The sequence below is a fragment of the Mytilus californianus genome, unplaced genomic scaffold (genome assembly GCF_021869535.1).
Source record: "Mytilus californianus isolate M0D057914Y unplaced genomic scaffold, xbMytCali1.0.p SCAF_9, whole genome shotgun sequence".
In the NCBI taxonomy this organism is placed as follows: domain Eukaryota; kingdom Metazoa; phylum Mollusca; class Bivalvia; order Mytilida; family Mytilidae; genus Mytilus; species Mytilus californianus.
In genome coordinates this window covers 77,268,912-77,294,666 of record NW_026262745.1, presented here as the reverse complement: position 1 = coordinate 77,294,666, position 25,755 = coordinate 77,268,912, and the positions used below count along the sequence as shown (strand labels likewise).

The 25,755-nt window shown below is 32.4% G+C and overlaps 2 protein-coding genes across 2 annotated transcripts; both read left to right on the top strand.

Annotated features, from left to right (window-relative positions):
* The first annotated feature begins 240 nt into the window (after positions 1-240).
* On the top strand, positions 241-16,685 carry LOC127716294 (fibropellin-1-like). Its single transcript, XM_052222455.1, has 16 exons — positions 241-370; positions 2,012-2,173; positions 3,144-3,184; positions 3,895-4,008; positions 7,036-7,149; positions 7,618-7,731; positions 9,290-9,403; positions 9,872-9,985; positions 10,419-10,532; positions 10,999-11,112; positions 11,547-11,660; positions 12,128-12,241; positions 12,676-12,789; positions 13,572-13,685; positions 14,120-14,233; positions 15,629-16,685. Exons 2-16 carry the CDS (start codon positions 2,046-2,048, stop codon positions 15,745-15,747), a joined length of 1,656 nt encoding a protein of 551 aa, XP_052078415.1. The 5' UTR covers positions 241-370; positions 2,012-2,045; the 3' UTR covers positions 15,748-16,685.
* A 75-nt stretch (positions 16,686-16,760) lies between these two features.
* Positions 16,761-25,070, top strand: LOC127713996 (fibropellin-3-like; the record flags this gene model as incomplete). Its single annotated transcript, XM_052219944.1, has 5 exons — positions 16,761-16,893; positions 18,007-18,120; positions 20,393-20,506; positions 23,884-24,003; positions 24,765-25,070. Coding segments are annotated over 5 exons (636 nt in total), but the record flags the coding sequence as incomplete, so codon positions are not given.
* Between the last annotated feature and the right edge of the window lie 685 nt (positions 25,071-25,755).

Below are 25,755 nucleotides of genomic sequence, written 5' to 3'. Positions count from 1 at the left end.
TTTTACCTTATGTTACGATTTCATAACAATATTACAACTCAGCACATTTTTTGACCATTCGGGATTTTACTAAATGCAAATGTAATATTCATTTTCAGGCTTCATGTATATTATCCTACACTGCATCGAGGAGTACTGGTTGGCACGCTGTTGCGCTACAGATAGAAGATTATTCTGTTTCCGACACTGCTACACCTTTAAGTAGTGTGCCGCTACAGTTTTTGGTCGATATATCTTCAACAACTGATTCTTGCGACGATAAACCCCTAGTACTGAATCTTACAAATGTAAATGGTTCGGTAGCTACCATAGCACTAAACACAACATTTTTTCAGACTATTGTGGCTAATAGTGGATCGACCAATGTGAGGTAAATATGAAGACTGATTACTAATATCATTCCAAGTACAAGTAGTTCATTTTACCTTGTAACTGACCAAAAAAATATTATGCATAAATCTACTGTCACGCAATTCCAATATAATCAGTGAGACGTTTTATAATTCGCAAGAAACATGACAAAATTGATGAAACATCAAATGAACTGCTGTGTGTAGAAAATATATAAATTAGTATATCTTTATTAAAATATCGATCTTTTTAACACTGTATTCATTCTCTTTGTAAGAGATACTCTATTCAGTTTTCAATTTGTTGTTGGAAATCTTTTGCTAATATATCTATATAGAATGAAATACACCATTCACACATTTAGTTTAAACAATATTTATTCAGATAAGTCATCACAGTCATAACGATCTCATACAATTGAAATAAATATTTAGGATTCACACTTTTAACCTACATTCGGAAGATGGAGTTGATAATTCAGTCGACCTGAATATACACTATTTCAATCATTACTCGGTTGCTTTCGTTTAACAATGGTAGCTATTTATACATCAATTCCATTGGTTCAAAAGTTCAGTGTAAAGTACATATGATTTATTTAAAAATTATACTTTACACATGGTATATTATAATTCTTAGCAGACAAAAAACTCTGATTATGGTCCTCTTGGCGCATCAATTCCCAAGAGAGGAACAAGTTTCATACAACAAATTTGCGACACTTTGAAATAACAGCAAAAAAAGATGCGGATGATACCAAATGAACATTCAAAACTTATACACGTTATAACAAACTGACAATGCCAAGGCGAAAAAAACCGGCCCAAAAACACTACACATATAGAAAAACTAAAGACTGAGCAACAAAAACCCTTCCAATTTTGATGGACGTTATGGAATATTGACCATTTTAGTACTATTGTATCTAACTTACACATTGTGAACACAAATCCTCTGACACCATTTGACAGAAAGGACTCTTAATTAATAGATTAGTTTGTTATACTGTGATGTTGACCATATTAATTCGTCTTTTTTCTTTTACCATGATTTTTATGCGACTTTTTTTTATACTTTAACAATCGTTCCACAACAACACAGTAAGAAACGCGATTTAATTTTCTTTTTATACAACGGCGAGTGTAATTTCGCTACGGCGTAGCAATCGTGTTCTTATTTGAAAAAAAATCATTGACAGAGTTGGCACAAAATGTTGAATAATGCATTGAACGTATACAGAAATTCTATATATTATAGAATTATTCTTTTTAAACGAATGTGTAGTTCATTAAAATCATGGTTTTTTAACGATTTCTTGAAGTTAAAATTGACTGAAAATGGTATAGAAATTTACAAACGAAGGTATTGGATATGTTAACCTCTATGTGAACTATACAGGTTACGATGTCGACGAAGCGATTAATCGAATGAAAAAAAATCAGCACTTATTAGATGCACTTTTCTGGATTTATCTTCATCAAGAACACCCACAACCAAATGTGAATGTCAAGGATGTATGAGAACCAAAACAGTTGAAGAGCTATATGACCATAAAGGACTTTAAAAATCACCAAATCCATTTAAGGTCAACTTTGCCTGAATGATTCAAATCCTTACATTACATAAAGATCAACGTAGAAGCGATTTCTTTTTCTTTTAGCATTACAGAAATTGTAACGGTGTCTCCTGTTGGAATGATTAAAACTGGACTTTTACCCTACGGGTTATCAGGAACACAATGGTATGTGAATGTAACATGGACACCGTCTCTATCTCAAGCAGGAAGTCATATATTTTGTTATACTGCTGTGAATAGCATGGGGTGAGTTCATACATTTACAATAAACTCATCATAGATACCAAGATTTGGTACGCCAGACCAGCGTTTCGTCTACAAAAGACTCATCAGTGACGCTCGAAACAAAACAGTTATAAAGGCCAAATAAAGTACGAATTTGAAGAGCATTGCGGGGATAAGTTCATATAACTCAAAAACTATTGTAGTGTCATTTAAGGGACTGATATTTGATCACCATTGCATGAAATACATCGTAATAACTATGCGATAGCATTGGTGTACTACAATTGCCGCTGATGTTTGTGCCTATCACTACGCAAACAATTAGTTCTAAAACGGTCATTCTGATTTGAACACTTCAAAAACCACTAAACAATAAATCGTTATGTAATTTCCAGTCTTTTAGTTAATTTGCAGGCTTTTGCGTTTCCCTCAGTTTTAGTTTGTAACCCGGATTTGTTTTTATCTCTATCGATTTATGAGTTTCGAACAGCGGTATACTACTGTTGCCTTTATTTATACCCTGTTGTAAATTCATAACTGTTCGTACAATTCAATTGCAGACAATTCAAATCTGTACAGTCTATAAGCAGAAAGTTCATTGTTGTTTTGTACCGTTACACATCAACATCCTACTGATTTGTCTGAACAGCTATTGAGAATTACTTAATTGACTGCAATTAAGCGAATTGTCTAGACGTTACTAAATTTACTGCAGTGGATAAGACTAAAAAAAATGACTAAAAGAAGGAACATCACTGAATAATTTGTTGTTCAGACTTTTCAGATGATGTTAAGATCAAAATGACCATTTAAGACTTATATTCCTTTATATTTATAATTGTTTTTTTTTAATATTTGTTTATGACGATCAAATGTTGTTTATTAATCTTCATTGATAGGTAAAGGATTAATATAATCTACAAAAGGCAATCAATAATTTTCCTTGAGTGACTTTACATTTTAATAAAGATGACATTGTTTTCTTTTCCAGACAATCATCGGACCAAGCATGCGTTACCATAAAAGTAGATGGTAAGTTCGATGTCTTTATTTCTTTTTTAATCTTTTGTTTCTAATAGACAATTCCAATCAAATGTAAATTCATCATATCACAGTAAGTTATGGCGTCTAGTCTAGATATGTACAAAAAAAAGTTATAACGAAACTCGTATACCTAAATTTATTAAAAAGATTACTTTATTTCACAAGAACCACCTGAACGCTGTATATTGGAATAAGAGCAAAACAGATACTAGGATTAGAATTGAGTACGCCAATGTCGCGTTTTCACAGACTGTTTAGTTTAGGCTTGAATGATATATGTTGATGCAAGTCTTAACTTTGAGCTAGTTTAATTTTTGAAAATTGGGTTCAGCGTATCAGTCAAGTGACAAACTGGATGTATTCGTACTTTATTTATTTGATATCCTTCCAAATACGTATGCAACATTTTCTCTTGAAGCGTCCGAGTCCAGTCATCATTCAAACAAATCTTTTTAATAAAATGAATGTTTGCCATTTAAAAAAAAGTATTTTGGAATCACACTTTTTTTCTGCATCTTACTTTCATTTCACTTTTTATTTCTAAAACAAATACGGTAACATATTAGGGACAAACAATGTATCACACAACCAGTATTGGATTTCTATTAATGTGAGAGATAATACAGGTATCCTAAAGATTCAATATGTTACATTATATGTGACAGCATTTGTAACTTTTCAAACCGAACATGTTTTAGGTGTAAATGAATGTACCAGTAGTCCTTGCCAAAATGAAGGTGTATGTACAGATGACATATCAAGATATACTTGTACATGTCCGGTTTCACATACTGGGAAAAATTGCGAAACAGGTAAACCAGTAGTAGCTAAAATCGTCAAAATAACATTTGCATCAATGTTTCGTTTTTTCAGACTTCGAAAGAAAAAATAATATATACAAATACAATTTTGATCAAGTGTATGTTTGATAAAATTCAGAATGGAAATGGGGAATATGTCAAAGAGACAACAACCCGACCAAAGAGCAGATAACAGCCGAAGGCCACCAATGGGTCTACAATAAAGCGAGAAAATCCCACACCCGGAAGTGGGCCTCAGCTGGCCTCTAAATAAAAATGTGTACTAGTTCAGTGAAAATGTACGTCATACTAAACTCCAAAACATATAAATGAATTAAAATTAAAAAACATACAAGACTAACAAAGGCCAGAGGCTCCTGACTTTGGAGAAACGTGGTGGGGTTAAACATGTTTTGTGAGATCTCAACCCTCCCCCTATTCCTCTAGCCAATGTAGAATAAAGAAACACACAGCAATACGCACAGTAAAACTCAGTTTAAAAGAAGTCCGAGTCCGATGTCAGAATAGGTAACAAAAGAAACTAAGGAAAATGACAATGATACATAAATAAACAAAGGACTAGTAGTAGTTACTGACATGCCAGCTCCAGACCTCAATTAAACTGATTGAAAGATTATGTCTTCATCATATTAAAATCAAGCACAATCCCTCCCGTTAGGGGTTTAGTATCATACCATCATAAAATATATGAGAAAAACATAACCCGTATCATGCCAACAACTGATTTTAGAATAAATGTGTTTATTTCCGATGCAAAGACCCTATCAGTGAATCAATATTAGTACCAAAACATGCAATTCTTAATGACTTGACAACAATATCGTAACTATATCCCTTCTGAATAAGTCTGTTTAAAGGTTTGGTCAGCTTTTGAGGTGAATGCCGACATTTTTGTGCTTTGTAAAGAATATTACCATAAAAGATTGGATGTGAAATACCTGAACGTATAAGATGTCTACATGTTGATTTATATTTACGAATGATGTCCTTGTACCGATGATAAAATTTAGTAAATGTTTTGACTAGTTTGTGATATTGAAAACCCTGGTGTAATAATTTTTCAGTAATACAGAGATTTCTTTCGTTAAAATCAAATACGTTGTTACATACATGTTGAACTTATATGTGATGGACTTATTATAACATATTCAACAAAATGTGAAAAACGATAAATAAACAGGCGAAAGAAATTTTCGCTACATGTTCAAACCTCAAACATATCAATTGTTTTGTGAAAACTGATGGCAATGATACTAGTACTTAATCATTTTAAAAACAGTTGATACATTCATTCTAGATAGCTTATCTAACATTCCATTCAGAGTAGCAAAAACACAAAACTAGATTCGGAAAACTGGAATTAAATAATAATAAAATTCGGAGCATATAAAATCTTCTGAAATGGTCAGCTACGGTGGTTCCAGAAACTAAGTTGTCCTTTGGATGGGGTGCTATCTTGTTCCCAATAGCCAATCAAACATATAGTTTCCACTTAACTAAGTCATGATATCTGCCTTAACAGATTAAGAAGTTCTGTAGTCAGTGATTCTTTAATGACATGATTCATTACATCAAAAACGCTGCAAAAATATATAATATACAAATCTGGTATGGCTGCTAATGAATCAAATATCCATCACAGAACGAATGACGTGGATGTTAACATTTATAGGTTATTGTATGGCCTTACACAATGTGATAAATTGAGGCCCGTGTTTTGACGATGATGTTAATAACAGCAGTCTAGGTTGAAATACAACTGGTCAATGTAAATCAGGTTTATACATTATTACTCGAAAAATTCATGTACTACAATTATTACAGGTGCTACATGTACATGTAGTCTTGGTCATAAGAGAGTGACTTTCACCTAATCACAACGTCATGTTTTTCTAACTTGCCTTGAAATCAGAAGTCTTGTAAAGTTATTTCCTATATTGGTAAAAAAAAAATGGTTCAATTCAAATATCCGTAATTTTTTTAACAAGGATCTTTATTATTTCCCTTACAGAAATGAAAAGTTTGCTGCAATATTGCAGCAATATAACAAATTTGTTTGCAAGAAGTGATCGCAAGAAAATTGCAGGTTGTTGCAGCAACCTGCAAATTTTATGCAATGTTACCGCAACAATATTTGTTTGCGAGAAAAATGCAGCAATTTTGCTACAATGTTTGAAAGAAAGAGTTTGTTTGCTAGAAAGTTGCAAGAACCTTTTCTTATATTTTTTAGGAACAACTATATGCAACAATGTCGCAAGAAATTTTTCTTTTAAAATGTCAGTGGTTGTCTTTGGTTCACGTCTGTCATATTTGTTTTTCGTAAATTGTTTTGTTATAAATTAGGCCGTTATTTTTCTCATTTCAATTGTTTCATATTTTTCATGCCGGGGCCTTTTATAGCTGAATCTACGGTATGGGTTTTTCCTCATTGTTGAAGGCCGTACGGTTGCATATAATTGCGTACATCCACTTTATTTAAACTTTGGCGGATAATTGTCTCTTTGGCAATCATACCACATCTCCTTATTGTTATATTTATGATATCTTGTATGAAGAAATAAAAAAGAATTTCAAGAATACTTTGGTTCTTACTTCAACCAGTGTAAACTAATTAATTGTGACATATAATTCTTTTTTGGTCCTATCTTGTTTTGTGACTTTGTTCTGTGAACAATATTTTTATTTTTATATTTTCCATCAAATGAATTTAGCCTCATCTGTTGCAAGTTACAATTTGTTTAATTTCAAGTATCTTTTTTTAATTATGTAAACACACACTATTTGCATGCCATATTTCTCGTCTCAATTAGAAATATGAGCTGGTGATAGAAATGTAAAGTGCCATCTGTTTTTCATTTATCTCTGTGTAGTGGACAGGATGTATCATAAATGTACACAGTTCAAAATATATATCGTAAAACAATACGATTTTAATATGTTACTTACTATTTACGTAGTTTTAACAAACAAATCAATGGTAAATCAGTTAGTTTTGTATATTATTTCTTTTGATTATAGATATAAATTTGTGTGAAGGAGTAACGTGTGGAAATGGAGGCACGTGTGTTGACGGTGTACTTAATTACACCTGTACCTGTCCAGGTTCACATACTGGTGGTCATTGTGAAGCAGGTTAATACTTAATGACATAGACAACTAATTTGTTATAATAACAACAGTTGATACATGTTTTCGTCATTGAGATTGTTTTTAACCTATATGTACATCTTTATGTATCATTTTCTAACTTGAATCGGAGTCAGAAGTCTTTTTGTTTTTTAGATATAAAAATATTTTTTTAAAACAATTTGTCGATAACTTTATATTAAACAGATATGTCTCGCTAGAACCGGCTGGATATGTAAACCTTTTAAAAAAATTAGGTTCGTATTTTTTCATGTAAAATGCAAGACAATTGTCTTAGTGACAATCTATTTAAAGGCATTAACACTATGAAAAATATTATTATTTTAAAATCTACAGTCGACAGGAATTCTGTATACATTTGCAATTTACTAGTCTACGAATGCGTGTAACTAAATTAATGGCAGTTTTGGCGCATACATGACAGTGTGTATGTTAATAGGTTTTCTTTTGTAGATATAAATTTCTGTGAAGGAGTTATGTGTGGAAATGGAGGCACTTGTGTCGATGGTGTGTTTGATTACAGCTGCACATGCCCGGTTTCACATACCGGAAGTGATTGTGAATCAGGTAATTATGTGATAACAACCAACTTATTAATTGGGAGTATTGCATGCATCAGTCATCGGGCTCGATCACAAATGAATTGTAGTGTAAAAAGAAGAATGTGCATGATCAAATTTTGAAGAAGAGGTCTCTACATAAAATATCATTTCTAAACAATTTGTAATCCGTAAATTTATAATATCCATATATTAGTTCTCCGAACAATCTAAATTTTTTTTAGACATTATAGCCGATTTAATAGTTGTAATTTGCTCAAATCAGAGTAGATCTACGTAAACTCTATCTATCTATAATCAAATGTTGGTCCGTCCAAAATATATATCGGACAACAATACGATTTTAATATGCTACTTACTATTTACGTAGTTTTAACAAACAAATCAATTGTAGGTAATCAGTTAGTTTTGTATATATCTTTTGATTGTAGATATCAATTTTTGTGAAGGAGTAACATGTGGAAATGGAGGCACGTGTGTTGACGGTGTACTTAATTACACCTGTACCTGTCCAGGTTCACATACTGGTGTTCATTGTGAAGCAGGTTAATACTTAATAACATAAACAACTAATTTATTATAATAACAACAGTTGATACAAGATTTCGTCATTGAGATTGTTTTCACCCTATATGTACATCTTGATGTATCATTTTCTAACTTGAATCGGAATCAGAAGTCTTTTTGTTTTTTAGATATAAATATATTTTTCAAAACAAATTGTCGATAACTTTACAATAGCTAGATATTTATTGCTAGAACCAACTGGATATGTAAACCATTCAAAATCAATTAAGTTTGTATTGTTCATGTAAAATGCAAGGCAATCGTCTTAGTGACAATCTTCTTAAAGGCATTCACATTATGAAATATATGATTATTTTGAAATAATCTACATAAGACAGCAATCCTATATACATTGGCAATTTACTAGTCTATGAATACGTGTAAATAAATCAATGGCGGTTTCTGCGCATACATGACAGTGTGTATGTTGACTGGTTTTCTTTGGCAGATATAAACTTCTGCGAAGGAGTTATGTGTGGAAATGGAGGCACTTGTGTCGATGATGTGTTTGATTACAGCTGCACATGCCCGGTTTCACATACCGGAAGTGATTGTGAAACAGGTATTTATGTGATAACAAACCAACTCATTAATTGGGAGTATTGCATGCATCAGTCATCGTGCTCGATCACAAATGAATTGTACTGTAAAAGGAAGAATGCGCATGATCAAATTTTTTACGATTCTTTGAAGAAGAGTTCTCTATATAAAACATCATTTCTAAACGATTTGTAATCCGTAAATTTATAATGTCCATATATTTGACCTCAGAACAATCTAAACTCCCTTAGACATTAAAGCCGATTTAATAGTTGTAAGTTGTTCAAATCATAGAAAGTTTGCGTAAATTCTATCTATCTATAATAAAATGTTGGTCCGTCCAAAATATATATCGGACAACAATACAAATTTAATATGCTACTTACTATTTACGTAGTTTTAACAAACAAATCAATTGTAGGTAATCAGTTAGTTTTGTATATATCTTTTGATTGTAGATATAAATTTTTGTGAAGGAGTAACGTGTGGAAATGGAGGCACGTGTGTTGACGGTGTGCTTAATTACACCTGTACCTGTCCAGTTTCCCATACTGGTGGTCATTGTGAAGCAGGTTAATACTTAATAACATAAACAACTAATTTCTCATAATTATAACAATTGACAGTTTTCGTCATTAGAAACGGTTTTTACCTTATATGTACATTTTGATGCATCATTTTATAACTTGAATCGGAGTCAGAAGTCTTTTTGGTTTTTTTTTTTAGATATTAATACATTTTTAAAATCAAATTTGTCGATAACATTACAAGAGCCAGATGTGTCTCGCTAGAACCAACTGGATATGTTAACCATTCAAAATCAATTAAGTTTATATTTTTCATGTAAAATGCAAGGCAATCGTCATGGTGACAATCTACTTAAAGGCATTCACATTATGAAAAATAAGATTATTTGGAAATCTACATTAGACATCAATCCTATATAGACAATTTACTAGTCTACGAATGCGTGTTAATAAATTAATGGCGATTTTGGCGCATACATGACAGTGTGTATGTTAATTCGTTTTCTTTGGCAGATATAAACTTCTGTGAAGGAGTTATGTGTGGAAATGGAGGCACTTGTGTCGATGGTGTGTTTGATTACAGCTGCACATGCCCGGTTTCACATACCGGAAGTGATTGTGAAACAGGTAATTATGTAATAACTACCAACTCATTAATTGGGAGTATTGCATGCATTAGTCATCGTGCTCGATCAAAAATATTGTAGTGTAAAAGGATGAATGCGCATGATCAATTTTTTTACGATTCTTTGAAGAAGAGTTCTCTATATAAAATAATATTTCTAAACAATTTGTAATCTGTAAATTTATAATGTCCATATATTTGTGCTCAGAACAATCTAAACTCCATTAGACATTAAAGCCGATTTAATAGTTGTAAGTTGCTCATATCAGTGTAAATCTGCGTAAATTCTATCTATCCATAATAAAATGTTGGTCCGTCCAAAATATATATCGGACAACAATACAAATTTAATATGTTACTTACTATTTACGTAGCTTCAACAAACAAATCAATTGTAGGTAATCAGTTAGTTTTGTATATATCTTTTGATTGTAGATATAAATTTTTGTGAAGGAGTAACATGTGGAAATGGAGGCACGTGTGTTGACGGTGTGCTTAATTACACCTGTACCTGTCCAGTTTCCCATACTGGTGGTCATTGTGAAGCAGGTTAATACTTAATAACATAAACAACTAATTTCTCATAATTATAACATTTGACAGTTTTCGTCATTAGAAACGGTTTTTACCTTATATGTACATTTTGATGCATCATTTTCTAACTTGAATCGTGATCAGAAGTCTTTTTTGTTTTTTTTAGATATAAATACATTTTTTAAAAACAATTTGTCGATAACTTTACAATAGCCAGATATGTTTCGCTAGAACCAACTGGATATGTTAACCATTCAAAATCAATTAAGTTTGTATTTTTCATGTCAAAATGCAAGGCAATCGTCATGGTGACAATCTACTTAAAGGCATTCACATCATGAAAAATATGATTATTTGGAAATCTACATTAGACATCAATCCTATATAGACAATTTACTAGTCTACGAATGCGTGTAAATAAATTCATGGCGATTTTGGCGCATACATGACAGTGTGTATGTTAATTCGTTTTCTTTGGCAGATATAAACTTCTGTGAAGGAGTTATGTGTGGAAATGGAGGCACTTGTGTCGATGGTGTGTTTGATTACAGCTGCACATGCCCGATTTCACATACCGGAAGTGATTGTGAAACAGGTAATTATTTGATAACAATCAACTCATTAACTGGGAGTATTGCATGCATCAGTCATCGTGCTCGATCACAAATAAATTGTAGTGTAAAAGGAAGAATGTGCATGATCAAAATTTAACGATTCTTTGAAGAAAAGTTCTTTCTATAAAATATTATTTCTAAACAATTTGTAATCCGTAAATTAATTATGTTCATATACTTGTGCTCCCAACAATCTAAATTTCCTTAGACATTAAAGCCGATTTAATAGTCTTAATTTGCCCAAATCAGAGTAAATCTTCGTAAATTCTATCTATCTATAATAAAATGTTGGTCCGTCCAAAATATATATCGGACAACAATACGATTCTAATATGTTACTTACTATTTACGTAGTTTTAACAAACAAATCAATTGTAGGTAATCAGTTATTTTTGTATATATCTTTTGATTGTAGATATAAATTTTTGTGAAGGAGTAACGTGTGGAAATGGAGGCACGTGTGTTGACGGTGTGCTTAATTACACCTGTACCTGTCCAGTTTCCCATACTGGTGGTCATTGTGAAGCAGGTTAATACTTAATAACATAAACAACTAATTTCTCATAATTTTAACAATTGACAGTTTTCGTCATTAGAAACGGTTTTTACCTTATATGTACATTTTGATGCATCATTTTCTAACTTGAATCGTGATCAGAAGTCTTTTTTGTTTTTTTTTAGATATAAATACATTTTTTAAAAACAATTTGTCGATAACTTTACAATAGCCAGATATGTTTCGCTAGAACCAACTGGATATGTTAACCATTCAAAATCAATTAAGTTTGTATTTTTCATGTCAAAATGCAAGGCAATCGTCATGGTGACAATCTACTTAAAGGCATTCACATCATGAAAAATATGATTATTTGGAAATCTACATTAGACATCAATCCTATATAGACAATTTACTAGTCTACGAATGCGTGTAAATAAATTCATGGCGATTTTGGCGCATACATGACAGTGTGTATGTTAATTCGTTTTCTTTGGTAGATATAAACTTCTGTGAAGGAGTTATGTGTGGAAATGGAGGCACTTGTGTCGATGGTGTGTTTGATTACAGCTGCACATGCCCGATTTCACATACCGGAAGTGATTGTGAAACAGGTAATTATTTGATAACAATCAACTCATTAACTGGGAGTATTGCATGCATCAGTCATCGTGCTCGATCACAAATAAATTGTAGTGTAAAAGGAAGAATGTGCATGATCAAAATTTAACGATTCTTTGAAGAAAAGTTCTTTCTATAAAATATTATTTCTAAACAATTTGTAATCCGTAAATTAATTATGTTCATATACTTGTGCTCCCAACAATCTAAATTTCCTTAGACATTAAAGCCGATTTAATAGTCTTAATTTGCCCAAATCAGAGTAAATCTTCGTAAATTCTATCTATCTATAATAAAATGTTGGTCCGTCCAAAATATATATCGGACAACAATACGATTCTAATATGTTACTTACTATTTACGTAGTTTTAACAAACAAATCAATTGTAGGTAATCAGTTAGTTTTGTATATATCTTTTGATTGTAGATATCAATTTTTGTGAAGGAGTAACGTGTGGAAATGGAGGCACGTGTGTTGACGGTGTGCTTAATTACACCTGTACCTGTCCAGGTTCACATACTGGTGGTCATTGTGAAGCAGGTTGATACTTAATAACATAATCAACTTATTTATTATAATTACAACAGTTGATACAAGTTTTCGTCATTGAGATTGTTTTTACCCTATATGTACATGATGTACATCTTGATTATAAATAAGAAGATGTGGTATGAGTTCCAATGAGACAACTCTCAATCCAAGTCACAGTGTGTAAAAAATAAAAAATTATAGGTCAAAGTACGGCCTTTAACACGGAGCCTTGGCTCACACCGAACAGCAAGCTATAAAGGACCCTAAATGACAAGTGTAAAACATTTCAAACAGGAAAATAAACGGTCTAAGCTACATAAAAAACGAGACACGAGAAACACGTATCAACAACACAAAAAAAGGACAACCACTGAACAATAGGCTCCTGTGTACAGATTATTTTACCCTGTATGTACATATGATTATTTTCTAACTTGAATAGGAGGCAGAAGTCTTTTCTTTTGGATATAAACACATTGTTTAAAACAATTTGTCGATAACTGTATAATACATGTAGCTAGATATGTCTCGCTATAACCAAAAAGATATGTAAACCATTCAAAATCAATTAAGTTTGTATTTGTCATGTAAAATGCAAAGCAATCGTCTTAGTGATAATTTTCTTAAAGGCATTCACATTATGAAATATATGATTATTTTGAAATAATCTACATACGACAGCAATCCTATATACATTTGCAATTTACTAGTCTATGAATACGTGTAAATAAATTAATGGCGGCTTCTGCGCATACATGACAGTGTGTATGTTAACTGGTTTTCTTTGGCAGATATAAACTTCTGTGAAGGAGTTATGTGTGGAAATGGAGGCACTTGTGTCGATGGTGTGTTTGATTACAGCTGCACATGCCCGGTTTCACATACCGGAAGTGATTGTGAAACAGGTAATTATGTGATAACAATCAACTTATTAATTGGGAGTACTGCATGCATCAGTCATCGTGCTCGATCACAAATGAATTGTAGTGTCAAAAAAAGAATGTGCATGATCAAAATTTAATGATTCTTTGAAGAAAAGTTCTCTATATAAAATATTATTTCTAAACAATTTGTAATCTGTAAATTTATAATGTCCATATATTTGTGCTCAAAACAATCTAAATTTCCTTAGACATTAAAGCCGATTTAATAGTTGTAAGTTGCTCAAATCAGTGTAAATCTGCGTAAATTCTATCTATCTATAATAAAATGTTGGTCCGTCCAAAATATATATCGGACAACAATACGATTCTAATATGTTACTTACTATTTACGTAGTTTTAACAAACAAATCAATTGTAGGTAATCAGTTAGTTTTGTATATATCTTTTGATTGTAGATATAAATTTTTGTGAAGGAGTAACGTGTGGAAATGGAGGCACGTGTGTTGACGGTGTGCTTAATTACACTTGTACCTGTCCAGGTTCACATACTGGTGGTCATTGTGAAGCAGGTTAATACTTAATAACATAAACAACTAATTTCTCATAGTTATAACAATTGACAGTTTTCGTCATTAGAAACTGTTTTACCTTATATGTACATTTTGATGCATCATTTTCTAATTTGAATCGGAATCAGAAGTTTTTTTTTTTTTTAGATATTTATACATTTTTTAATCAATCTTTATGTCAATTTATAATAGCAATATATTTTGCGCGAAACCAACTGGATATGCGATACATTTTAATCAACTTAGGTACAAATATGTTTCATTTCAAAGGCAAGGCAATCTGAAAAATACGTGCATTAGACAGCACTCCTATATACGTTTGTAATTTATAAGATTACGAATGTGTGAAAATAAATTAATGTTGATTGACTGCATACAAAATTGATTGAATGATTGATTGTTGGTTGCTGATCGTCTAGTGGCAAATATTTTAGGACGAGAACAAATTAACAATAAATACAATAGGTAGGTCTTGTAATTGAAGCTGTGTTGGATAAGGTCGGGGAAATTCGACTGCCACTGGAAAAGAGGGTATGTTGGATAGGGACAGACATTTTGCCTTGCAACAGGCTACCTACGGACCCCTCAAAGAGTTGTTGCAAGAGTTCTTAACGAGCGGAGAGCGTGGCACTCTCTCTACACGAGGCATCGGATTTAACGTCCCCATTCTGACCGGAAGTGGCTGCGTACTTGATACATCCCGCGCAGCCAAGCGGACGCCCCACTTCGGAAAGGGTTTTACTGCCGGTCGGAAGAAGACCTGTAGTGACTATATATCTTTTCCCCAGTCATCTTTGGAGGGGGGCGCATACAAGACAGCATTATTATAATTAATGTTCTATTACCATGTATTACAGTCACAACTTCTGTGAAAAAGTTGTATTTGGAAATGAGGGCACATGTGTCGATGGTGTGTTTGATTACAGATGCACATGCCCAGTTTCACATACCGGAAATGATTGTGAAACAAGTAATTATGTAATAACAAACAATTTACCAATTGTGAGTGTTGCATGTATCACACATCTCGTGATTGCAAAATGAATTGCAGTGCAAACAGGAGAATGTGAATGACCATAGGTTTACGATTTTTAGAAGAGGGGTTCTGTATATATAAATAAATATTTCTCAAACGTTTTAGTATAAGGTTAGTTGATAATGTCAATATATTGGTGCTCCATTAGGACGTTGAAGCGAATTTATTAACCGTAAGTCGTAACTTCATATACGTGAATGCAATCATATTACAAAATATAAATGTCCGTCCAAATAGATATATCAAATGAAATGCGATTTCAATATGATACTTACATGTTGTACTACTTACGTAATTTGTACAAACAAATTAATGGAAGTATTGTACTTAGTTTTTATATAATTTCTTTTTGGTTATAGATATAAACTTTTGCGAAGGAGTAACCTGTGGAAATGGAGGCACCTGTGTTGACGGTGTGCTTAATTACACCTGTACCTGTCCAGGTTCACATACTGGTGTTCACTGTGAAGCAGGTTAACACTTAATAACACAAATACCTAATTTATTATAACTATTACAGTTGCTACGTGTAGTCTTCATCATTAGTTTATACATGTACTCCCACTAGGAAATGCATTTAATCTTAAACAGTCATTTTGATCTAATATCACAAAAAAATGATTTATTTGAACAATTTGCTTGCAGTCAATTAAGATCTGTTCAGTCTATGTTCAAACAGGTGTTGTTATGTTCCTGTAATCAACATTATGCTGAATTGTCTAAATAAATACTGTACAGTTCTGAAGTTATCGAATATAATAAGCCTGAAAATTGACTGATATAGCCAAAAGTGCTGAAATTGACGTTAAACCCTTTGCCTTTCTCTATTTCAAATAAATGATAACATCACAAAGCAAGACACGAGTCTTATTGCCTTTGTAAGGGATGATGCATTTTGTAGATATGTATTCGAATTTTGTCAGTACGGTGATAAATCATTAAAAATGTAATTAAGTGCATTTTTTTTCATTTTAGATATTGATTTTTGTAAAGATATCAAATGTCAAAACGAGTGAGCATGTATTGATGGACTATTTCGGTACACTTGTAATTGTCAATTTTCGCATACCTGGGTTCATTGCGAAACAAGTAAACGAGTGATATGTTGATGTAATAAAAATTATAGCATTCTACGCGATCATACCAACATATTTGTGGTCTGTATGTATGTTAATTATCATTGATTTATAAATGCATATTTGAATTAGGTTTTCTATCCGTTTACAGAAAATCATTTTCTTTTGCATTTCACAGTAACACTGTAGCATGTAATTATTTATATTATTGTGAATACCAAATACGTATATACTTGCAAGCGTTACTAATATTACCATGTATGAACCAATTTAAACTATTTAAATCCTAAAATAAAATTTTGTTCAGAAATTACAATACTTGCGCACCAATTCCGGCCAATAATAAAATTAATGGGAAATGGCAAAGTATGTTACCGATACCTTACTGTTTGATATTTTACTCAATATATAATGATTGATTTCCATTGTTGTAGAGGTAGATTTTTGTCTAGGAGTTACATGTCAAAACGAAGGCACATGCGTAGACGGTGTGCTTGATTACATATGTACCTGTCCGAGCTCGCATACTGGAGACCATTGCGAAATAGGTAAATATTTGACCAAACATAGTTCGTAATTTGTGTATGACTTAATAAAATCTAGTTCATGCCTTGGTTACCTCTATCCATTTCTTGTTCAAAACAAATACTACTAAACGATCTTTATGCTAAAAATGGAAACTTCAACGATATGATTGCATTTGAAAGTTGTATAGGCCTGTCGTGTTTGTGTTATTGTTGTCCCTTTATTAAGAATATTATGTCGCTAAATCAATGTCATTCAACTGTTTGATGGTCAACACTTAATCACCAATTAATCAACTTGAATGGATTTCCTGATTACAAATATCCCAATTCAAATTATACATGTTATAGGCGTTCCCTTGGTCGCCAAAGAAAAAAAAGTATTACCAATTTACAATACCAAAGGCACGGCTATCATTCTCTCAAACTTTTTCCTATATTTTCATCTTGTTAAAGCTGAAAGTATATTCTCATTGCAAATGAATATTTGGAATGGGTAAAATTATATGTAACATGGTTTGGTCGGTTTATCCATGTTATCTACGATGTATGAATTTTGATTCGTAGTCCAGAAGGGTAGGACATTTCTGTTTCTTAAAAAAATACCCATCGTTATGTCGTGTTTCACACAACTGGTTATTTGCCAAATTAAGAATATGAAATACAAAGTTACCTATAAAAATGTACCCCGAGGGTATCACCAGCCCAGTAGCCAGCACTTATATTTTGACATGAATTATCATTACGATGGTCACAATTATAAATTAACTGTAAACAAAACATTGATTTTTTCGAAATACTAAGGATTTTCTACCCAAGGAATAGATTACCTTAGTTAGATTTTGTAAAACCTTTCGGAATTTTGCGTTCTCAATGCTCACGATGCTCTCCAACTTCGTACTTTATTTGGCTGTTTTAAATTTTTGGACTCGAGCTTTACTGTAGATCAAACGCGCGTCTCGCGTAGAAAATTATAATCCTAGCATCTAGGATAAGCCTATTTATATGAAATTGGTTATACATTCGAGACGCCTCCAGGGCCCTGATTAAACTGTATTTTATAAGTATATATAAAAATATAACTACACTTTATGCATCTGGTGCATACATATGCAAATTGTGTTATTTTTTGTTTAGATATAGATTTTTGTGAAGGTGTGATATGTCACAATAAAGGAGTATGTGTCGATGGATTGTTTGTGTACACTTGCAAGTGTCCTTTTTCGCATACAGGGGACCACTGTGAAACAGGTAATTTATGTTTATTTATTAACTGAATATTATGTTCTTTTATTTGATACTATCAACAATATTGTTTTCTGAATACATGAACAGAATCATCATTATGTAAATGGGTAAGTGTTGTTTGTTAAAGGTCGATTTGCAATTGTCTTCATAGGTATTTGCATTTCACAATAAAAGTTTAGCATGTAAAGTTTTAAAAAAAAATTCGAATTTCCACTAGAACAGTCGCCTACTTATTGTTGATGGTAATGGTTATGCAAATGTTAAAAAAGACACTGCAGTCTGATACCTATAAACCATGACATCAATAAACGAAAAGAAAAATTGAGACAAAGGACCATAATATATTAACTATCTGTAATTTAAAATACCATTTGTTGTGATATAATGCCTGTACCAGTGTTGATATATGACTGTACTGTCAAACGTCTAGAAGTCAAACCAGACATTGTGTGTTACAATTGAAAGTAAACTAAGGTTAATCGTAAAAATAATTTAGCCTGTGCCGAGTATAAATAAAGATTTAAATTTTACTGGGTGAATTTCTCCAAGTATGTACATACCCGATGATAAGTCTAATTCGGTAGGTCACATTCGGGAACAAGGTGATGGGATTGTAGCTACGACAATTGGAACATATCCGTTTTCATCTAAGAAACGGATACTCCATAACGGTCAACCAACTCGTGATGGCGTCCGTAAAATTTACAAAGGGACGATTTCAACTTCACCACTTGGAACTCTTGGTGTAATAGCTTCCTTGTGAGTAGCAACTCTATATCAGTGAAATAATGATGAGGAATATCGTATCAACTGGGAGATATATACCCCGTATGCAAGGGCTGCTGGAATTGTGATGCATAGAAATCAAAAGTTCACAATTGAAAAGCTGAAATCAACTCTTTTGTCGTAATGTTTTGTTTTCAACCGACCATCATTGTCAATTTCTAGATGCAAGTCGATGGTGAACCGTATAATGATTTAACCACACATGGGATTTTTCCTGCCAAGTTTTGTTTAAAATAACCAATGAAATACACGAACATTTAAAGATATCGTCACCATTTATGATAGACGTGACGTAAGGAACTCAATACGAAAACCACTGACTGACCCATACGGATCCATAGTGGGTCACCACGTGACGGCGTTAAACCAATTATAACGTCAGTAATTTATCCGAGGTGCGATAAAAGAGAGGCCAATGATACCAAAGGGACATTCAAACTTACAAGTTGAAAACAAACTGACAACACCTTAGCTTAAAAAAAGAAAAAGACAAACAGACGAACAACAGTACACAGAACAATATAGAAAACCAAAGACTGAGCAACACGAAACCAACCAAAAACTGGGGTTTATCTCAGGTGCTCCAGAAGGGTAAGCATATCCTGCTCTACATATGGCACCCGTCGTGTTGATAAATGACTAGTATAGAATATTGAAAAACTTTCCTTAAAAAATACTTCCTTGAAAGAAGTTAAAATGTGATTAAAGGGAAATTCCTTTTATATATTTTTCGGGAAATTCAACTGATAAATGTTGATTTGCAATAGTAGGCCCAATTAGTTGGTGGCTGCAGAACATTGCCTCGTTCTCTCTATTGCCGGGCGAACATGATAAGAATGCAATAGATGTCATCATAGCTAACATAGAACCATTCTTCTTAGCACATAGTTATATTATACAGTATTTTGTATTTTAAATTCTGCTAAGTTTTATTCAATTATATTGTGACTTCAACATGAATTATATCTAAAGTATTCCTTTGCATGATGGTCTCGATGTTGGGCTTTCATTTCTGTCTTCCTAAATTTGTTATGCAATTTATCTCTGATCTTTATTGTTTTGTTCAATATTCTCTAGTTTGTAAATTCTGAACTTATTGCGGGCATGTATTATTGCGATTTTGGAAGAATGAACATTTCATGAAAAGCTGAGTACAAATATATGTATCAGATATCAGAATGCGAGTTTTTATTTTGATACTTACCCAGTGGCACTATTTGCATCAATAAAAATCTTGCAATAATTTCTGAATTTACAGTATTAAACCACACTTTTGTTCTCTTAATTTATCTTATTTTTTTGGTCCATTTTTCTCTATTCTTTAGTTTTTTTCGCCTATTAATATCTATTCTATAAAGTCAAGCCAGACACTCTTATATCACTGACTGTTCCTTATCTTGAACTTTTATTTTTTATGCATAACCATATGCATATAACGCATGTGTGCCTTTCTCATTATTTATTATTACTATGGTAAATTTCCTTATAGATATCGATTTCTGTGATGGTGTTATATGTGAAAACAACGGATCATGTGTTGATGGTGTGTTAAACTACACTTGCACCTGTCCAGTTTCCCACACTGGCTTTCACTGCGAATCAGGTAAACTAACTTGGATAGTGTAAAGATTTGCTTTAAAGTGTGAATCATTACGTTTTAGTTGAAAGGTTTAGAAGTGTACGTTTGCTAATACTAAAAAGGTTGCATCTCTATCAAGCAAGGTAGATCTTACACTACCTTTTTGGTTTGTATTACATTATTCGAATTAATTTCCACCCATTTTGTAATAGCATATCTAATGAAGTTCATTCAATATACAGGTGTTGTGAACACATAAAATAAATATGTGCCACCATTTTTTGTCAAAAGAGCAAAGGCCAAAAACGAATCCGCAATATTTCATTTCTGCAAAACATTTCAAATTATGATATTACACTACAAATTATAAAGAAGCAACATATCATTGAGATTATTGGTATCTGCAATGAGTATTTCATTTTTTTTAATGCTTATTAAAAAAACCCGTTAATGATTTTTTTTTTTTTTTGAAGATTGTGCATACCCTCACCAATGCCTATTTAAAGCAGGGTTACTTTAACCTATAATTGTTTACTTTTTACACATTGTGACTTTGATGGAGAGTTGTTTCATTGGCACTCATACCACATCTTCTTATTTATATATTATATTTCAAAATAAATAATGCATTCCATTTGTTTCAATTTATATATCCATTTCAGCTTCCTCCCCAAGGGTGACTGGGAAATAGAAATATGGTCATTACAGGTCTTCTTCCGACCGGCAGTAAAACCCTTGCAAAAGTGGAGCGTCCGTTTGGCTGTGTGGGATATATCAAATACGCAGCCACGTCCTGTCAGAATGGGGACGTTAAATCCGATGCCTCGTGTAGAGAGTGTCACGCTCTCTGCACGTTAAAAACCCTTGCTACAATTCTATCCCTATCTAAAATACCCTCATTTTCCCGTGGCAGTCCAAATTTCCCCGACCTACAACCATGTTGACCTCTATTACCATATCTACCTATTGTGTTTATTGTTAATTTGTTCTCGTCCTGAACATGCATGAAATATTTGCCACTGGACGTTTAGCATCCAACAATCATCAATCAATATTATAGTTTCCTATACAGGTTATGTGTTGATTAAATCAGTTTGTTTGTTTTGCAATGACTGTTATCATCTCTAGGAACATTGTTTGTGTCATCATTGATAAGTTAGTTTATTCAATCTCATAAGTACATGTAAAGGTTTTCAAAAAAAAAACCTCATAAATGCCCCGTTTAAACGACGTGTCTGACGGGTCTTAACATTTTGGTAAATCATGTGACTTTTTATTCAACTTTCAACTGGTCAAGTTGAAGACCAACACTCTAGCAGTTTGTAAGAATTTAACTCGTAAACTTTGATCCCTTATCTTTATTTTTCAACATGTTCAAAGCATATACTTGTTTTATCAGATTTAAACAGTCTTATGAACAGGCAAAACAACATTGAGAAGATTAAAAAAAATTATATCATAACAAATAACTGAGGTGAACCTTTCCATTTTGTAAACATTTGGTTTTAAATTGTTAAAGAAAAATTATATAGTAAGAACGAAGTATTACTTTCGTCTAATCTATGAGTCTTTCAATTCAACAATTAATAATATGAACGAGTTTTGTTATATCTTTATATATTGATTTATTGTGTGAATATCGCATGTGTTTCTTCACTAGCATTTATTTAATCTGTTAGTACTCAATTGCAATCATCATCCTATTTGTTTCATTAATTTATCATGAAACAACAAATCAGTTAAAACTTTATTTTTTTTATCTTAATCGACTTGCTTATAGAGATTTTAAATTGTCATTGGGTTTTATGTTGAAAAAGGTGGGGGGGCGTCAATGAGCTCGTTTACAGGAAAAATACTTAGATATATTTTTTCATTATATTTGTTTTCCTCTGCATCGACTAAAAACATTTTTGGTAGTACAATCATCCGATTTATGTGTCTCCAAGAAGGTATCATTTGTATTGTAAGGATATAAGGCACATGTCTCAGAAAGTAGGGCTCTCCTTTTAGTTACGACGAACATATCATTCTTGATTCAGATTAAGTATTGGAAAATTGCTCACACTGTATGACCAACATTAAAGAAACATCTCTTCAAACAATTGGTTTTTTTTTTTAAATTTAATCAGCTTTAAAAGGAACCATATATATAAAATACAGAAATTCACGAAAAAAGAACTTACCGAGATAACATTTCTTAGAGAATCATTCAATGTATGACGACTTTGAAAATTCCATGATGCAAATATTCAGATTGCTGTATTTTCGTGTATATATTTGGTTTGACCGATTATTGTCTGTCTATAGAGCAATGGATTATCATTACGTATTGTTTTGTATATTTTTTTGGACAATTTTCATAAAGCAATGTTTTAACCATTAAAAAGACTATTTTCTGTTTACAGAGAAAACTTATCATTCTAAATTCAGATTGAAATTGAAATATAATTGTGACATCCGAAAAGAGATGACATGAAATCCAAGAAAAGCTAAAAAAGACTGATGAAAACATTAAATAAAACAGCAATATTGATTGATTGTTTATTGATTTATGCCCAGTGTTAAATATGTCTTGCATGTTCAGGACGAGAACAAATGATCAATCTATACAATAGATAGGTCCTGTTATAAGAGGCGACCGGGATAAAGGATGGAAATTTGGACTGCCACTTGAAAATTAGGATAGGGATAGAAATCAAGCCTTGCAATAGGCCCATAAGAACCCATCAAGGATTTGTTGCTAGGGTTCTAAAGTGCAGAGAGAATGGCACTCTCTCTACACAAAGCATCTGATTTAACGTCTCAAATCTGACAGTACATGGTTGCGTATTTATACACCAAACACAATAAAACGGATACCCCAGTTTGATAAAGAGTATAACTGCTGGTCGGTAGAAGACCAAGTGACAAATGTATATCGCTCAGTCACCATGGGGATTAAAAAGGATAATAACCGGAGTGTGCGAAATGTAACCACTAACAATTGAAGGTTATTAGATTATCCGAAAGGTTCCTTTTTTCAACTGAACCCGTGGAGTTGCTCAACAACAGGAGCTGGTGATAGGTACCGATATGTGTTGACGTAGGCAATATATTACTTAACAGTGTATAATGCCTTTTTCTCATTACAAATATTTGTTTTAAAGGGTATCTTAAAAGCAGCTAAGCTGTGTCAAAGAACTCATGAAGCAAATACATGTCATGAAATGTTATAGTAAAGCGGTTCTACTCAACGAAAAGAGCAGTTGGTTCCCTCGAAAATTCCCATTTAGCACATCTTAGAAAAGTAATTGTGAAATCCTAAACATATTTATAATTACGATAACGTTACTTGTACTTTGCAGTATATATGTTGTATCAGGTGATAGTATATATTCAAACAAGTTTGTGTTACATTCCAGATATTGATTTCTGCAAATTTGAGGATCTACCATGTCGTAATGGAGGTACTTGTGTAGATGGTCTCTTTGATTACACATGTACATGTCCTTTAACACATACTGGTGATCATTGTGAGACAGGTAAAAATAAAATAAGGCAAAAGTATGTCCCTTTAATTGATTTAAGATGGAAATCAAGATAAGCAAACACAAACTGAGGGAATTACATGAACTCTATAATGATCAAGACCTGATGCATGCATCACCTGCAAAACACAAAACTGTTTATGCAGTATGAAATTGTGGACGACACGAAAACATTATATTTGTTAACAGAAACACACTGTATTGGTTTTCACCGTTATGTGTCTAAATAATGTTAATATAAAAAAAAAATAAGGAGCTGAAGTGCTTACAATATCATAAATATTACTCTCAACAAATTATAATGTTGAAATTTTAATTATTGCTAGCAAGTAACCAAAAAGAAATAGTTCAATGCTTTTTGAATTTAGACAGTTAAATGCAAATATCAAACGGTTGTTTAAAATGAACTTATATGTTACAATAATACAAGAAGCTTGCTGCAAAATTGGAAGAAACTCTAGTTCGTAGTTCCTGAGAGAAAACAATATGTCCCTAATGTATATTACTATATAAGTATTCGGTTACAGGACTATAAAAAAAAATGTTAAACGGTTCAACAACGGAAACCAATGGCCTGATTTACGCTAACGAGAGTAAACTAACAACAAATATTGCAAACAGCATCCAACGACAGCCACTTGAATACAGGCTCCTAATTAGGGACAGACACACACATGATTTGACAATGTTAAATATGTTAACCATTACTTTATTTATGTATATCTTTTTGTGTTATTTTTTTTTTTGCATTTTAGAAGCTGACAACACAGGCTATGTACTGAGTGTTGTTTTCGTATCAGTCGGCTTGGTTTTATCTGGAATATTGACAGGAGTACTGATAAAAAGTTCAGTTTCATTTATCAAAGGCCCAGGTAGCTCTATTGATACATACAATCCTCTTTATATGTGATCACACGGATTTATCTGAAATATAATAATACATTGTGACTGTACCTTATATCTAATGTTTTATTTATTGTATTCTATTCAAAATTAACGACTTGTAATAATAAGAATTTCATTCATTTACACGGTATTTGTTTTAGCAGTTTGTAATACATTGTTTGCTCATTTTGAATAAAATGTAAAATTGTCTAGGTTGCATCTGGATTTATTTTTCCATTTCAAGCTTACAACCCACAGTCAAACGGAAATGTCAAAAAAAATTAACACAAATTGCATGCAAATTCACTCTGCATAGCATGTTCAGACTAGTTAACCTTTTATGCGACTGTCATACAAGTGAGAGGTTTAGCTAGCTTCAAAACCAGGTTCAATCCACCATTTTCTACATAAGAAAATGCCTGTACCAAGTCAGGAATATGACAGTTGTTATCCATTCGTTTGATGTGTTTGTTTTTTTTTTTATTTTGCCATTTGATTGGGTACTTTCCTTTTTGAATTTTCCTCGGAGTTCAGTATTTTTTTTTATTTTACTTTTTATATTGTGTTTGTTACTAACGCGTGTAATAATCTATTCTATTATTTTGCTTCAAATCACTGCCTGCGGAGTAATCCCAGGAGAGTAAATTGTATTCAATAGTACGTTACATAATATGATAAATGGGGATTTCAGACCAGCTTTTCCTTTTCCTATCGACACATGAAGCTACTCGTGCAATTGAAACCCATATGACAGCCAGCGGCGTAGCTTGACCCGTATTGCTAGTGACGCAAACGATTTAAGGCTTAACAGTAGAGCTCCAGATGACAAACCGGTATAAAATAGTTTTCAGCATCTACAAA